Source organism: Pangasianodon hypophthalmus, chromosome 5 (assembly GCF_027358585.1).
Source record: "Pangasianodon hypophthalmus isolate fPanHyp1 chromosome 5, fPanHyp1.pri, whole genome shotgun sequence".
Taxonomy (NCBI): Eukaryota; Metazoa; Chordata; class Actinopteri; order Siluriformes; family Pangasiidae; genus Pangasianodon; species Pangasianodon hypophthalmus.
Genome location: NC_069714.1, coordinates 7,542,690 through 7,556,978, shown reverse-complemented (window position 1 = coordinate 7,556,978; position 14,289 = coordinate 7,542,690). Strand labels below are relative to the sequence as shown.

Here is a 14,289-nt window from a genome sequence, read left to right as displayed (position 1 = left end):
AGATGCCAAGAAGCACATGAAGACTGACCAAGAAAATGAGCAAAGATTGTTTGCAAATTAGGCTTGACATACACTTACTAAGTAAACTCAGTAAGTTTGCCCATGGCATGATTGTTGGTGCCCAATGGGCTACTTTGAGTATTTCTGTAACTACTGATCTCCTGGGATTTTCATGCACCACAGTCTCTAGTGTTCACTTATTGAATGGTGCAGTGAAGAAAAAACATCCAGTGAGTGGCAGTTCTGTAGATGGAAATGCCTTGTTGATGAGAGAGGTCAACAGAGAATGGCCAGACTGGTTGTATCTGACAGAAAGGCTACAGTAGCTCAGATAACCACTTTGTACAATCTTGGTTAGCAGAAAAGCATCTCAGAATGCGCAACATGTCGAACCTTGAAGCAGATGGGCTACAACAGCAGAAGACCATGTCGGGTTCCACTTCTGTCAGCCAAGAACAGAAAGCTGAGGCTGCAGTGGACACATGCTCACCAAAACTGGACAGTTGAAGACTGGAAAAACATAGCCTGGTCTGATGAATCTCGATTTCTGCTGAGGCACACAGATGGTAGGGTCAGAATTTGGTGTCAACAGCATGAATCCATGGACCCAACTTGCCTTGTGTCAACAGTTCAGGCTACTGGTCTAATGGCTACTTCCAGCATGATAATGCACCAGAACACAAAACAAAAGTCGTCTCGAACTGGTTTCATGAACATGACAATGAGTTCAATGTTCTTCAGTGACCTTCCCGGTCACCGGATCTTTGGGATATGGTATTATGGGAGATTCACAGCATGAAAGTGCACCTGAAAAATCTGCAGGAATTGCGTGATGCATCATGTCAACATGGGCCAGAATCTCAAAGGAATATTTCTAACATCTTGCGGAATCCATGCCATGAAGAATTGAGGCTGTTTTGAGAGCAAATTAAGTGTTCGGCGAGTGTATATAACATAACATTATAGTGTCTCAGATACTGTATAATCTGCAGCATGACGGACTAGACTTGAAGAAGCAACATGTATAGCACAACTGACAGCTGATTGGCTTAAACCCACTGTACTTACTTAGGTGCCCCCTAAAAAATTAAGACTGAGACTCGAACCTTTTTCATTGTAAATTGACCCTAATTGTGGAACTGTGAGCAATCTTGAGCATTACATTAGGTCTTCAGTTCAAAGTGTAAGGAGCAAGAATGTGCAAAAATGTGTCAGTTTTTGTTCCAGGGAGCTAAGACTATCATGAGCTGAGATATTGAGGTTTCCATAAACAGCTATATAAACAAAATTTGTTGTGTGCCATGACACAAAGATGGCCGTCATTATTAAACCAAGTGAAAAAAAATGGTGGTTTTGCAATCCCAGTACATAGAGGTAATCGCTCAAAAAAAAAAATTAAAATTAAAAACGGTCAAACAACCAACTTTACGATTATTGGACCACTTGAGATGGACTGACCCACTTGTAATTTGCTAACCATTTGTGGCCAATTATAAATGCTTATTACTTAGCTTTTGTAGCTAGAACTTTGATCCAATCCTAGGTTGTGTTTAGTTCACTTTTCAGTGTATATCTCTACAATGTACACTATTCAAGTGGTCTTTAAATTTCATTACAGTAATGCTTTATAAATAATTATTGCAGTCACTACATAATGCCACTGTGCCCAAGGAATGACCTGTGGCCAAAATTAAATTACAAATGCAGTATCTCTTTGCTGGGCGATGTCTGGGATGTCTAAATTTGTAATGCAAGATTAAGGCTCTTGTGCCATATTTCCTCCAGTGGCTATTACAGAGACACAACTACTTTAAATAAAGCTCCAAACAATGTGTCCCCAACATTCAAGCTAAAAGCTGAAGGACAAGCACCCTTTATTTTGAAAAACAGCACAAATCACCAGTCGATATGTAGTATACAATACACACTGTGTGTCTCACACAGTTCGATTCGTGTGATGATAAATAAACAGGACTGAAAGGACTATTCCAGAGGTAGCGAACCTGTGGTTCAACCTACCTGGTTGAAGTTCGTTAGTGTGAATCATCATGGCAGAGTCAGGGAAGGATACAGCTAAGCACAAATATGAAGATGAGCACAGAACATTTTTGTCTGACTGGGAGGATTTACAGTATATTTTTTGTTCAAAGGAATGGAAAACCATTCTGCTTGATATGCCAGACTTCAATGTCGCATTTTAAGGCCATTTCACCTCACTCCATCTTAATGTGGGCCGGGAATCTCCCAAAGGCACTGAAACGTCAGTCAGAGAAGCAAACTCAGCTTTTTTTGAAAACTTATCAAGCATTCAAAGACAATCACATTAGCATCAAATCAGCTGGCATGCAACATTGCTCATGCTAAAAAGCCATACAGTGAAGGAGAATTTGTTAAAAAGTGCCTCAGTGATGTTGTTGCTATCCTTTGTCCCGAAAACAAAAATTTGAGACCTTCAGTAACAGATCTTCAACTGTCACAGCACCCCAGAGAATATCGGACGTTAACAGCTCAAATGAAACACATTTATATTTAGATCTTGAGAAGTGCCAGTATTTCAGCATTGCTTTGGATGAGTCTTGCGACATATAAGATAAGCCACAGTTGGCAGTATTTGTCTGGTCTTTGTCAGAAGACTGCACAATTAAGGAAGAGCTGCTTGACATTGTACCATTGAAAGATAGGACCCGTGGCATCGATCTGAAAGAGACAGTGATGACTGTTGTTGAGAAAGCCAATTTTCTATTATCAAAACTAACAGCAGTAGCCACGGACAGAGCGCCAGCCATGTTGGGATCTGTGACTGGCCCTGTAGTTTTCCAGATTTTTAGACATTTCACTGTATTATCCATCAAGGGCACTTGGTGTCTAAAAACCTGATCTTGTACCACATCATGAAACCTGTGCTGGAATTTGTCAGTTTTATATGTACATATGCTCTCAATCACAGACAGTTCAGAAATCTCATAGCTGAACTTAATGAAGATCTTCCAACTGATCTGCTTCTTCACTGTACTGTGAGATAGCTTTCAAGAGATATGCTTTCCGATTTTTTTTTTTTTTTTTGAAGCATTAGAATCCAGTGAAGCCGTTGCTCACAGAGAAACATAAGGACTATCCTGAGCTATATGACCCCCAGTGGATTTTGGATCTGGTGTTTTTTGGTCGAAATGCTGCATTATCTGAACGGACTACACATGGATCTGCAAGGGAAGTTAAAGATGCTGACTGACCTGGTGCAGAGTATTTTCACATTTGTCAACAAACTCAAGCTGTTAAAGACACATCTACAAAAGATAGAGCTCAGACGTTTTCAGTCCTTGTCGAAGGCAAGTGGACAAGCAGCAGAGGCTGTTAAACGGAGTACTGCATGGTATGCAACACTGCTTGAAAATCTCCAGCAGAGTGTTGAGGACAGATTCTGCAACCTTCAGCAAAAAAGGCCACAGATTACATTTCTCATCAACCCTTTCACTGCTGACTCAGACTGTTTAAAAGCCCTTTATTGGAAGATGAAGCAGCATCTCAGCTGGAAATAATAATAATATTATTAATAATAATAATAATAATAATATGTTTAATTTATATGGTGCCTTTCCAGAGCTCAAGGAAATGATTGAACTATGAATGATGGACTTAACTGTGTTCTGAGGGAAGGAACCATGGAGTTTTGGAAGATACAAAAGTTCAAATCCATGAAAACTATTATGTGTTATGTAATTAGGCCTATAAGTTTTTGTAAGACACTGTTGTTTGCATTTCTGTTGTGTGGCTTTTTGCAGTGATACGGGTTTTTTTTTTGGCTCATCATGCTGAACAGGTTTGCCACCCCTGGACTATTCCAATATCAATAACTATTATCCTATTCTATGATTGTCTGAAGAAATCAGTAAAGAAGCTTGTTTATTACCCAGGAAAATGGGTAGTAACGGTGAAGTAATGATTGACTAGAGAGTGAGCAGTATAAGAGCTGAATATCTGTTGAGTCACACTTGAGAAGAAACTCAAGTGAGAGGAGACTGCCATGGCTCACCGGCTGTTTGAGGAGAAATACCATGCATCAATTTACCAAAAGTATCGCATAATTCCACCTGATAGAGTTACAAGGCTCATTCTGGAGTACCTTGACAAAAAGGTAGGTATTACTTAATATCTAAAGTAGGCAGATGTTCATTAATTTGTCATTAATTTCTATACTACTAACCATGGCTTTCATGTATAGCCCTAGATCATTCTTTATGTGCCAATCTCCCTTTCAGCACTGTAGGATTTGGGCTCCTTCCTGCATTAACACACCTCATTCAGCCCAGCTTATCAAACTGTACTTTAGATGAATCAGGGCTGATGGACGACAAAAAAACAAACAAACAACAACAACAAAAAAAAAACAACAGCTAACAGAGAACATTATCAAAACACTGAATATTTTCTACTGGTTATAAGAAGTTTATGCTCTAATGCTACAAACATTCCTGTTTACAAACATGTGCAAACATTGTGTAATTATAACAAAGTGCTTAAAATGTTGCTCACATAATGTTGACAGTTAAACAAAGACTAACCTCATGGAAATATCTGTTAATATGTCTGTAACTACACATGTTGCAACAGTGCAAGAATGGTTAGAAATTAAAATAAAAACCACCAAGAAAATCCAAACTTCATGCAACAATAACATTAAGACTGTTTTCTTAATGTAAAATGCAAGACGTTTTTTCTTTTTCCTTACAATCTTGTGCTTTTTAGGTTTTGACCCTCAATCAAGTCAAAGCATATACTTTCCAACTTTCTATCATATATTCATATTATACTATAGATTTTATTTTAATACCTTAAATTAATATTTTAGAGTGGATACCTCTCACATTCAGTGTCATGTAAATTATGTATTTATTCATTTTTATTTAAAAATTTCAAATAAAACTTTTCCAGGGATGCAGCATGGTGGCACAGTGGGAGGTGCTGCCACCTCCCAGCTCCAGCGTTTGATCCTAAACTGATTACTGAAGATAACTGAATTCCAGGGATGGTTAGCTGTGACCCAACAGTCTTTAGTCTTTAAACAGTCTATAGTCTTTCTTTTTATGCGTCAGGAATCTGCCAGAATTATTTGAACTATATTGTTTATTGCTAAAATACTTTACACATGATCTAATTCACACACATTTCCTCCTCTAATGCAATTCAGTTATGGTGGCTTAATATCCTGGCAGCATCAGTGTGCTACTCAGCCACACCACTGACCAAAGACACGTAACCTTCATCTGCTCAGCTCAATTGCAAGTCACATTTGATCTGTAAAATGAGTAAATATAAATGTGGTTTGTTTGGTAGAAAGGACCTCCTCATGAGCTTGCTGTGGACCTGGGCTGTGGGACAGGACAGAACACTCGTCTGCTGGCCCCTCACTTCCAGAAAGTGGTGGGCATTGATGTCAGTGAGTGCCAAGTGGAGGAAGCGAGGGCAGTGCCAGGGTTTGCCAATGTCACCTATAGGTCTGCCATGAAGACATTTCTGCTGTCTGTTCTTGGGTTTATGTGAAAAGTTTAATATGAAATGATACATTATTCACTGGGAATCATTTAAAATTGTCATGACAATATGACCTGTGCTTCTTACACTACACTTTAACAAAGTGGTTAGAACAGATGTCATACTCAAGTTGCTATCACACAAGCAAGTAGATTAAGAAATACAAAGTATGAATGATATGGAGAGTTGATGGTACTACCATTGTGCTGATCACAGGTCAGGTCCAGCTGAGGAGCTGCCGTTTCCTGATGGCTCTGTGGATTTACTGACTGCAGCATCTGCAGCTCACTGGTTTGATACTGAGCGTTTCCTGAAGGAGGCAGCACGTGTATTGAAGCCTCATGGCTGTATTGCTCTTCTGGGCTATGCTGATGAGTTCAGACTATATTACGGCTCCTGTGGTGACAAACTGAACAACATCTGTGCAGAGGTGAGAACTGAAGGACACTGCCTGTCAAAAAATCTGGGACACCTTTTGAGAAGGTAACATCCCCTCAGACTTCCCAGAGTAGAATATTCAGAATAGGAATGGTGGTGTGACATGTAGTGAATAAAGCATGCAAAGAAGCACTTTGCTTTCACTAGGTCATTGAAGCAAAGCTCTGCTCATGAGTCAAGTTGAATTTTAAGGTTTTGGGGGCAGGAATAAGACAAATGTTCTGGCTATGACTGGTCATTCTCAAACAATCACTTTTCTTCTGGAAACAGACCTTAATCTCATTCAAAGTTAAATGGCAGAAACGAATCGTGTTAATGCATTTGTCACTGAAAGACAAAATTAGTTTACAGTTATTGCATTCTTATGCAAATATGACTAAATGAAACCTGAACCAATAAAGAATATGTACTATTACTTTCATATACTTTAATGCCATTTGAGAGCCTAGATGATTTTTTTTGTGTATTTATTTCTATAATAATGTAAATTGATTTGTAAGATAAAATTGTATCTTTTGTTTGTGTTTCTTCAGGTGAAGAAGGTTAGCAAACGTTATGCTAGTCCTCAGTTGGCGGCATCTGACAATAGACTGCGGGTTTTATTTGAAGATATACCCTTCCCTGACAAAGAGAGGTACATTCAAATGACAACCTGTGTGAACACAGTCATTTATTTTTCTAAACACATTTTATCCAGTAACATCAATCCAATGCTTTGTGTAGGTGTTTAGTCTTTTGTAGTACCATGCAGGAACTTTAGTGCATAGCCGTATACCAGGGGTGTTCAACCTTGTCCACCAAGGGCAGGTGTGGCTGCAGTTTTAATTTCAACATAGCAGGAGCCACACATGATTCTTCCTGTTTAATCAGTTCAATTTGGTCTTCTTTCGACTATCAGGTGTTGCTCCTGCTTGATCAAAATTTTAAAAAACTTGCAGCCAGACTGATCCTTTGTGGAAAGGATTGGACACCCCTGCTCTCTACACAAGCATTTAGGGCTTTCATGGCACTTTCTCACTTATTAATCAATTTTCCAAGAGTCCACATCTGAATAAAACTGATACGTTGGGTAGGTTTTTCATTCAGGTGCAGAGGAAAGTTTCCCTCAGCTCAGTATCGGGGAACAGTAGTGCATTTAAACCAGTGTTATTAACCAATTTCAAGGAAGAGATTTAATAATTGTGCAGCAAAAAAGTAGACCAACCACTGCAAAATCTTTCTAAACAAAGACTATTAGGAGTTTTAGCCCAGTACACAAACTTAGGCTACTGTCAGTGAATAGTTGGAGTCAGAATAATTTGCGGTTCACACAGGCAAGGGTGATTACAGATGTGATTGCTTATTGGTCTATTATTGTTTTGTTCATATTTTACATTGCATTTTGCCAACAGCACTGTAGTCTAGATTTAAAAACTACACTACATCAGAATAATAACTTACTAACATTTGTTTGATACCATTTTTGTCTTAACCTTTAACCTGTCTCTTCTTGGGAAGGATTGAAAGAATTCCACTGAAGATGGAGATGACGGTTGCAGCCGCAGTTGGCTTTCTGGAGTCTTTCTCTTATTGTCAGACCTACTTTAAAACAGACCCCCAAGCTGCAGCTGCTCTTTTAGAGTCAATGAGGACACGGTAATCGGTTTACTAATAATTCAATACATTATATAGTATTGTATAGTTGCTATAACATGAACTAATTTGACTTGAGGATGTTTCACGATGTAAGTATAAACAGACAAAAAGGACAAAATGTCGTTCAGTGTTAAATAAAGAAATTGTAATCATTAAATTCATATAGTATAAAGGAAATAAACACCTTCGGGATGTGCTGTTATAGGCTAATAAACAACTTTGCAGTGGCAACACCATCACACCACCCTATTATTGATTATTTTCCTATAACAGCATGTGCTGATGTATTTTATTCCTTACTTACTGTATCATCATCTTGTTCACAATTGCAGATACATAAGTTAAATGTGATGTGCTCTACAGTAAATCTGTTCTTATGAAAGACACTTTATATCCATTGTGTTTATAGATACAAATATTAACACATTCAACCTCCATTCTGTTTCAGGCTTCTAGAGGAAATGGGCGTCTCATCACCTGACACTAAGTTAGAGTTCACAACAGACTTCTATTGTGTGCTGGCATGTAAACCACAGTGAAGACAACAACTCTGATTTGAAGGAGGACTAACATGATGGTCATGGCATTATATTTTTCATGGACATTTACCATTTGTTATAATCACAGTTGTTCACTATTAAATTAACCTGTCATTGCTTGAAATCAACCTTATCTACATATACTTGCACAGTAAATATTAAGGCATATTAAATTTTGTCAATTTTACAATTGAACTATTGCTCTGAACATTAAATTCAAATGCTTAATCTGATTAATTATCCAATCCCAGATAATCATGCCTAGAAGCAGTGTTGCCAGAGGGTGAGAAACACTTAATGTGAGGTGAATTTAAATTTTGTGCAAGTCAGAACTTATAGATATGGACGATATGGACAAAATCTTATATCACAGTATGTATAATTCCATATTTTGAAACGATATATATCGCAATATATTACATTTTCTCTAAAATTGTTGAAAAAAATTATCCATATAAAATAAATGCATGCATTTATGACTGCTTTTTGGTAATTCTGTAAACTAAACACCAGTGAAAGGCACTTTTTCTTTTCTGCTTGTATTTGGAAGTGACTTTGAACCCACTATCACAACAAAAACAACATAACACTGTCACAATGGGAACAATATGAATCTAAAATATAAAAAGTATATATTAAAATGCTATTCAAGTTCAAGTTTTAGGAATCCAAAAGGCAGAAGTACATCTCTTTTTATAGGTACAAGTTCCTTATCTTATAGGCTGATGCCTGTTCTGTGTCGGAGTGTTCTGTGACACAGAGTTTCGCTCTGTATCATGCTCTTCCATGCTTGGTTTTGTTACAGCACACTCCTAATAGCTCATAGCACCTAACTCAGTGACATAATTTGGCTGCCAAAAGTGGCTTTTGCATCATTGGTGATATACACTCACTCAGCACTTTATTAGGAACACCTGTACATCTAGTCATTCATGCAATTATCTAATCAGCTAATCATGTGGCAGCAGCGCAATGCATAAAATCATGCAGATACGGGTCAGCAGCATCAGGTAACGTTCACATCAACCATGAGAATGGGGAAAAAAATGTGATCTCAGTGATTTTGACCGTGGCATGATGTTGGTGCCAGATAGGCTGGTTTGAGTATTTCTGTAACTGCTGGTCTCCTGGGATTGTCATGCACAGAATGGTGCAATGAAGAAAAAACATCCAGTGAGTTGTAGTTCTGCAGCTGGAAACACCTTGTTGATGGGAGAGGTGAACAGAGAATGGCCAGACTGGTTCAGGCTGACAGAATGGCTCCAGTAACTCAGATAACCACTGGGCCCGTTAATACCAATCTATCATCGCTTGAATGCCACTGCCTTTCTGAGTATTGTTGCTGACCATGTGCATCCCTTCATGGCCACAATTTACCCATCTTCTAATGGCTACTTCCAGCATGATAATGCACCATGCCACAAAGCAAAAGTCATCTCAAACTGGTTTCATGAACATGACAATGAGTTCAGTGTTCTTCAGTGACCTTCCCAGTCACCGGATCTGAATCCAATAGAACACCTTTGGGATGTGGTAGAACGGGAGATTCACAGCATGACAGTGCATCTGAAAAATCTGCAGGAACTGCGTGATGCAATCATGTCAACATGGACCAAAATCTCAAAGGAATGTTTCCAACATCTTGTGGAATCCATGCCATGAAGAATTGGGGCTGTTGTGAGAGCAAAGGGAGGCCCTACCCAGTATTAGTACAGTGTTCCTAATAAAGTGCTCGGTGAGTGTAGACAATATAGGAAAATATCTATCAATAGACATATTTCTATCAATCTACAATATCTAACGCCATTTCGCACAGCCTGATTACAGGCTTTTTTTCCTGCACAGTTTGCTGATTTCACTGGTCAGAGAAAATTCAACTCACTAGTTAATTACCAGGTTTGGGAGAAAATCACCAAACTTTCCACACAGGAGAGTAAATAGGAAAGTAACATACAGAAGTTGTTGAAAATTAAATCTCTGTTTTAATGTTATATTTGGCATGTTAGCTTACAATAAATTTGGCATGTTAGCTTACAATAAATAAAGAGTTACTCAATTACTCTGAAATGGTTACAGTATGAACCAGCAGCATTCTGGAAATGTACAGTTAAGCCAGCATGCTTATCTATTAACCAAACTCCAGTAGATGCCAAAATGCACATGAAGACTGACTAAGAACAATGAGCTTAAATTTGGTAAGCAATCTGACAAATCTTTATACTGTTTTTAATCCCTACAATGTTTGCAAGTTAAACTTCACATACATAAAAATGTTATGTGAACTACTGTTACTATTGTTCCACCAAATTATCCTTTAAAACATTTCAACTGTGGTAACACCGTGCAGTAATAGGCAATTATTAAGCACAAAAAATGCCTTTCATTACAATGGTGTAAGCTTCATAAGCAGGTGGTGCACAGAGTCCTGATCCTGAAGCAGCCAGGGAGGAGATGGGCTGTGTAGAGGGTCATGCTCAACAGAGAAGAAGGCAAGAGAAGAGTCAGCACACAGCCTTGTTGCTGAGTGAGCTGGGGGCCGTTAGAAATGCTGCTGGCATTTAATGAGGCATCTTGCGGAGACTGGCTAATGCTAATAAATGCTGGTCTCCCTGATAGCAATGCAGGTTCCATATCTGGACAGACAGCTGTACTATGCTACACCTTACATATGAAGGAAATGGGCTACTTACACTTCTGCGTTATAACCAAAACAAGTACTTCTGCTTCCGGGTCATCCACTATAATAGCAATGAGGGCATAACATTAATACTTACTTACTAAATTGTAATACTTACAATTTGTAATTAGTTTAATCCTCTTGTGGTGTCTCATTTAATTGTAGAACCAGCTGTGCAGCTAGGTTGTCCCGTCCCTCCCATGCTTCAGTTAGCTGCTCTCCAGTCTCCTCATACGGCTCATGAAGCTCTGCTTCTCTTCTTCTTAATTCCTGTAACGCCTCCTCAGTGAGGTCAAAATGACATCCATGGCGTGTGGCAATGTTGTGAAGTACACAGCATGCCACAAAGAACGCACTGACATTCTTGGGGCTGTACTGTAACGTACCACCTGAGCGGTCCAAACACCTGAAACGCATTTTTAACATTCCAAAAGTTTGCTCAATCACTGACCTGGTCCTGCTCAAAACACTGTTGAAAACATGCTGCTTTCTTGTAGTTGGTGTAACGTATGGTGTAAGCAGCCACGGCTTCAAAGGATAGCCGTCATCGCCTATCAACCACCCATCCAGGCTGCCCCTCTGAAACACTGTAGGAATAACAGAATTGGCCAGGATAAAGGAGTCATGTGAAGATCCTGGAAAATTGGCATAAACATGTGTCATCAAGCAGTTTGCATCACACACGACCTGGATGTTAATGGAGTAGACTCCCAATCGATTAACATAACTGAGAGGTTCAGTAGAGGGTGCACGCATCTGCACGTGTGTGCAGTCTATTGCACCTAAAACCCCAGGTAATCCATATTTAGACATGAAATCTTGCTTAGTTCTGAACTGGCTCTCGGGTGAGGTAGGGAAAACTATATAATCCGCAGCATGACGGACTAAACTGGAAGAAACAACATGTATAGCACAACTGACAGCTGACTGGCTTACACCCGTCACCAAGCCCAAGGTGTTCTGGAATGAACCATTAGCAAAGAAGGCAAGAGCTGCTGTGACTTTCACAGCCACAGGTAGAGCACTGGGGCCTGACGGATTGGCCACATCGTCTGCGACTAGCCGGCATATCTCTAAAACCACACCACTGGAGAGGTGCAATTTTTCCTGGCATTCCTCGTCAGTCAAGCCAAGAAAGGAGCTCCAGTGGCGATATACACGCTCCTTGTATCTCCGCCTTCGTAGAAAATAGATGTACTCCATTACTCCTGTAGATAGTAAATTAAAAAAAAAAACACCTTAGATTTAAACATCTGGCAAAGAATATTCTTACTTATTTCTGTCTTGTTATGCGCTTTTGTGGACATCCACTTAAGCGTGAGCTCTGTATCTGAAATGGTCACCTACTGCTGTTTCCCTTCAAACAGTAAGTGCATTATAGGGGCTCTGCATTGTCTAGGGTTCTCAAAGTGGTGTCTAGAGACCAAAGTGGTGTCTGTGAAACATAGCTGGCAGGAAACATAGCTGCAGGGTTCCTGTGTTGAGACTGAGCTCTGGTTACCGTCTGTGTGGAGCATCGTATGTTCTCTTCTTGCCTGTGTGGGTGTCCTCTGGTTTTCTTGCACCTCCTAGTAACATGCATGTAGGTGTATAGGTGACAATAAATCACCCCTACGTGTGAATGTGTGTGGCATGCTGACCTGTGATGGACCGACTTCCCATTCAGGGTGTAATTCCACCCCGGGGCCAGTATTCCCGGGATAGGCTCTGTGACCCTGACAAGGATAAAGTAGTTACTGAAGATGAATGAATGAATGAATGAATGCGTGACACGAAGGTATGTGTAAGTAGTTCAAATTATAGTGAATAGGACGTGATCTTGGACACGCAAGCAGAGGGTTTATTTTGGCTAAGTCCTCAGCTTAATGATAGCAATGGGGATTAGTGTTTAATTAGACATTTCATTAATTCAGTGCATTATATGACTGAACTGCATGTTCATATTCAATGACAGATAAAATAAACAATATTTAATTAGTTGACTGTAGTAGTGTGACGGGATTTATTGGTATGAATAATGAATTACTGTAGTGGGGAAGGGAAAAAACACTCACAAACCAGTGTTTACTCACTCACTATTTAATCTCCCGTCGCTTGGTAACGGAGCAGTGACCGCCTTCATCCACATAAACAAACATTGCGGTTTTCTTCCTCGACTTTATATTGCTGCCTTCTTTAAATTGTAAACAACTAACTGTGTAAAAGAGACCGCTTGGTCTCTGTATCACTGCACAGTTGATGCTGCAGCCAGTGACTGTCTTCCTGTTCCGGAGCGTCACCATCTCCAAGGAAGCCCATTGGTTGAATATTTTGCGCGTGCTCGTTTCTTCGCGTGAACTGTTTTTTTTTTTTTTTTTTTTTTTTTTTTTGGTAAATCTTGTCCTGGGTTAATTTATTGTTTACTCGTGTGTTGAGGTTGAGCTTTTAACTGCACACAGTATCTACATATTAAGAAATGGACTAGCAGTCACGTTTGTTCTCCACAATTATTATTATTATTATTATTATTATTATTATTATTATTATTATTATTATCCCTCCATCCATTTTCTGTACTGTTTATCTTACACAGGGTTGAGGGGAGCCTGGAGCCTAGGTGGGGGACGGGTGTCTGCACACACACACACGCACACACACACACACACACACACACACACACACACAGATAATTTGGAAATGCCAAATTACAATGCATGTCTCTGGACTGGGAGATGAAACCAGAGTACCCAGAGGAAACCCCCAGGGAGAGCATGCAAGCTCTGTGTACACAGTGCAGAGGTGGAAATCGAACTCCCAACCCAAGGCAGGCGTGCTAACCACTAAGCCACCGTACCCCCCCTTTAATTATTATTATTATTATGATGATGATGATGATGATCCTGAAACATTTTGAGAGCAGATTTTCTTGTAACTTTTAAACAATTTGATCCCCTTGGGAACCTTTCAGGAACCCGGGATGGTTGGGTGAACAATAACAATACCTAATAGCTAATACACGATATAAAAATAGCACCAAAGAATGCTAACATACACTATTTTATATTGGTTAATTAATAACTGGTTAAAAATAACTTTGGCTAACTATCTATAATGAACACCTGAACACCACACCCATATATGCTTTTTGAACATCCCATTCCAGATTTAGTTCCCCTTTGCTGTTATAATAACCTCTTCTGGGGAGGCTTTCTTTGGAGTGTGATTGAGGGCATTTGTCCATTCAGCCACAAGAGCATTAGTGAGATCACACTAATGTTAGCATTCCAGGCTCTGGACACTCGAGTTCTTCCACTCCAACCTTAACACACCATGTCTTCATGGAGCTCGCTTTGTGCACAGGGGCATTGTCATGCTGGAACAGGTTTGGGCCTCTTAGTTCCAGTGAAGGGAAACTGTAATTCTACAGCATACAAAGATGTTCTAGACAATTATGTGCTTCTAGCTTTGTGATGTATTCCCACCAAAGGCTTT

General features: G+C 39.5%; 2 protein-coding genes and 1 pseudogene across 2 annotated transcripts; 1 reads left to right on the top strand and 2 right to left on the bottom strand.

Moving 5' to 3' along the window:
* The window catches only part of LOC113534872 (E3 ubiquitin-protein ligase TRIM35-like), a 37,949-nt pseudogene extending 24,876 nt beyond the window's left edge, over positions 1-13,073 (bottom strand).
* On the top strand, positions 3,975-8,617 carry LOC113535005 (putative methyltransferase DDB_G0268948). The gene is made up of 6 exons (XM_026928054.3): positions 3,975-4,132; positions 5,332-5,492; positions 5,746-5,959; positions 6,501-6,601; positions 7,465-7,602; positions 8,051-8,617. Exons 1-6 carry the CDS (start codon positions 4,022-4,024, stop codon positions 8,139-8,141), a joined length of 816 nt encoding a protein of 271 aa, XP_026783855.3. The 5' UTR covers positions 3,975-4,021; the 3' UTR covers positions 8,142-8,617.
* Positions 10,951-12,021, bottom strand: LOC113535003 (putative nuclease HARBI1). Its single transcript, XM_053234522.1, has one exon. The coding sequence runs from the start codon at positions 12,019-12,021 to the stop codon at positions 10,951-10,953; it is 1,071 nt and encodes a 356-aa protein (XP_053090497.1).
* Positions 13,074-14,289: the final 1,216 nt, after the last annotated feature.

What these genes read in the sequence shown, in the direction of transcription:
- LOC113535005 (XM_026928054.3), top strand. Translation starts at nt 4,022, where the DNA reads ATGGCTCACCGGCTGTTTGAGGAGAAATACCATGCATCAATTTACCAA. An exon ending in TGGAGTACCTTGACAAAAAG is followed by an intron (nt 4,133 to 5,331) that starts GTAGGTATTACT and finishes TTTGTTTGGTAG; the next exon opens with AAAGGACCTCCTCATGAGCT. An exon ending in TTAGAGTCAATGAGGACACG is followed by an intron (nt 7,603 to 8,050) that starts GTAATCGGTTTA and finishes ATTCTGTTTCAG; the next exon opens with GCTTCTAGAGGAAATGGGCG.
- LOC113535003 (XM_053234522.1), bottom strand. Translation starts at nt 12,021, where the DNA reads ATGGAGTACATCTATTTTCTACGAAGGCGGAGATACAAGGAGCGTGTA.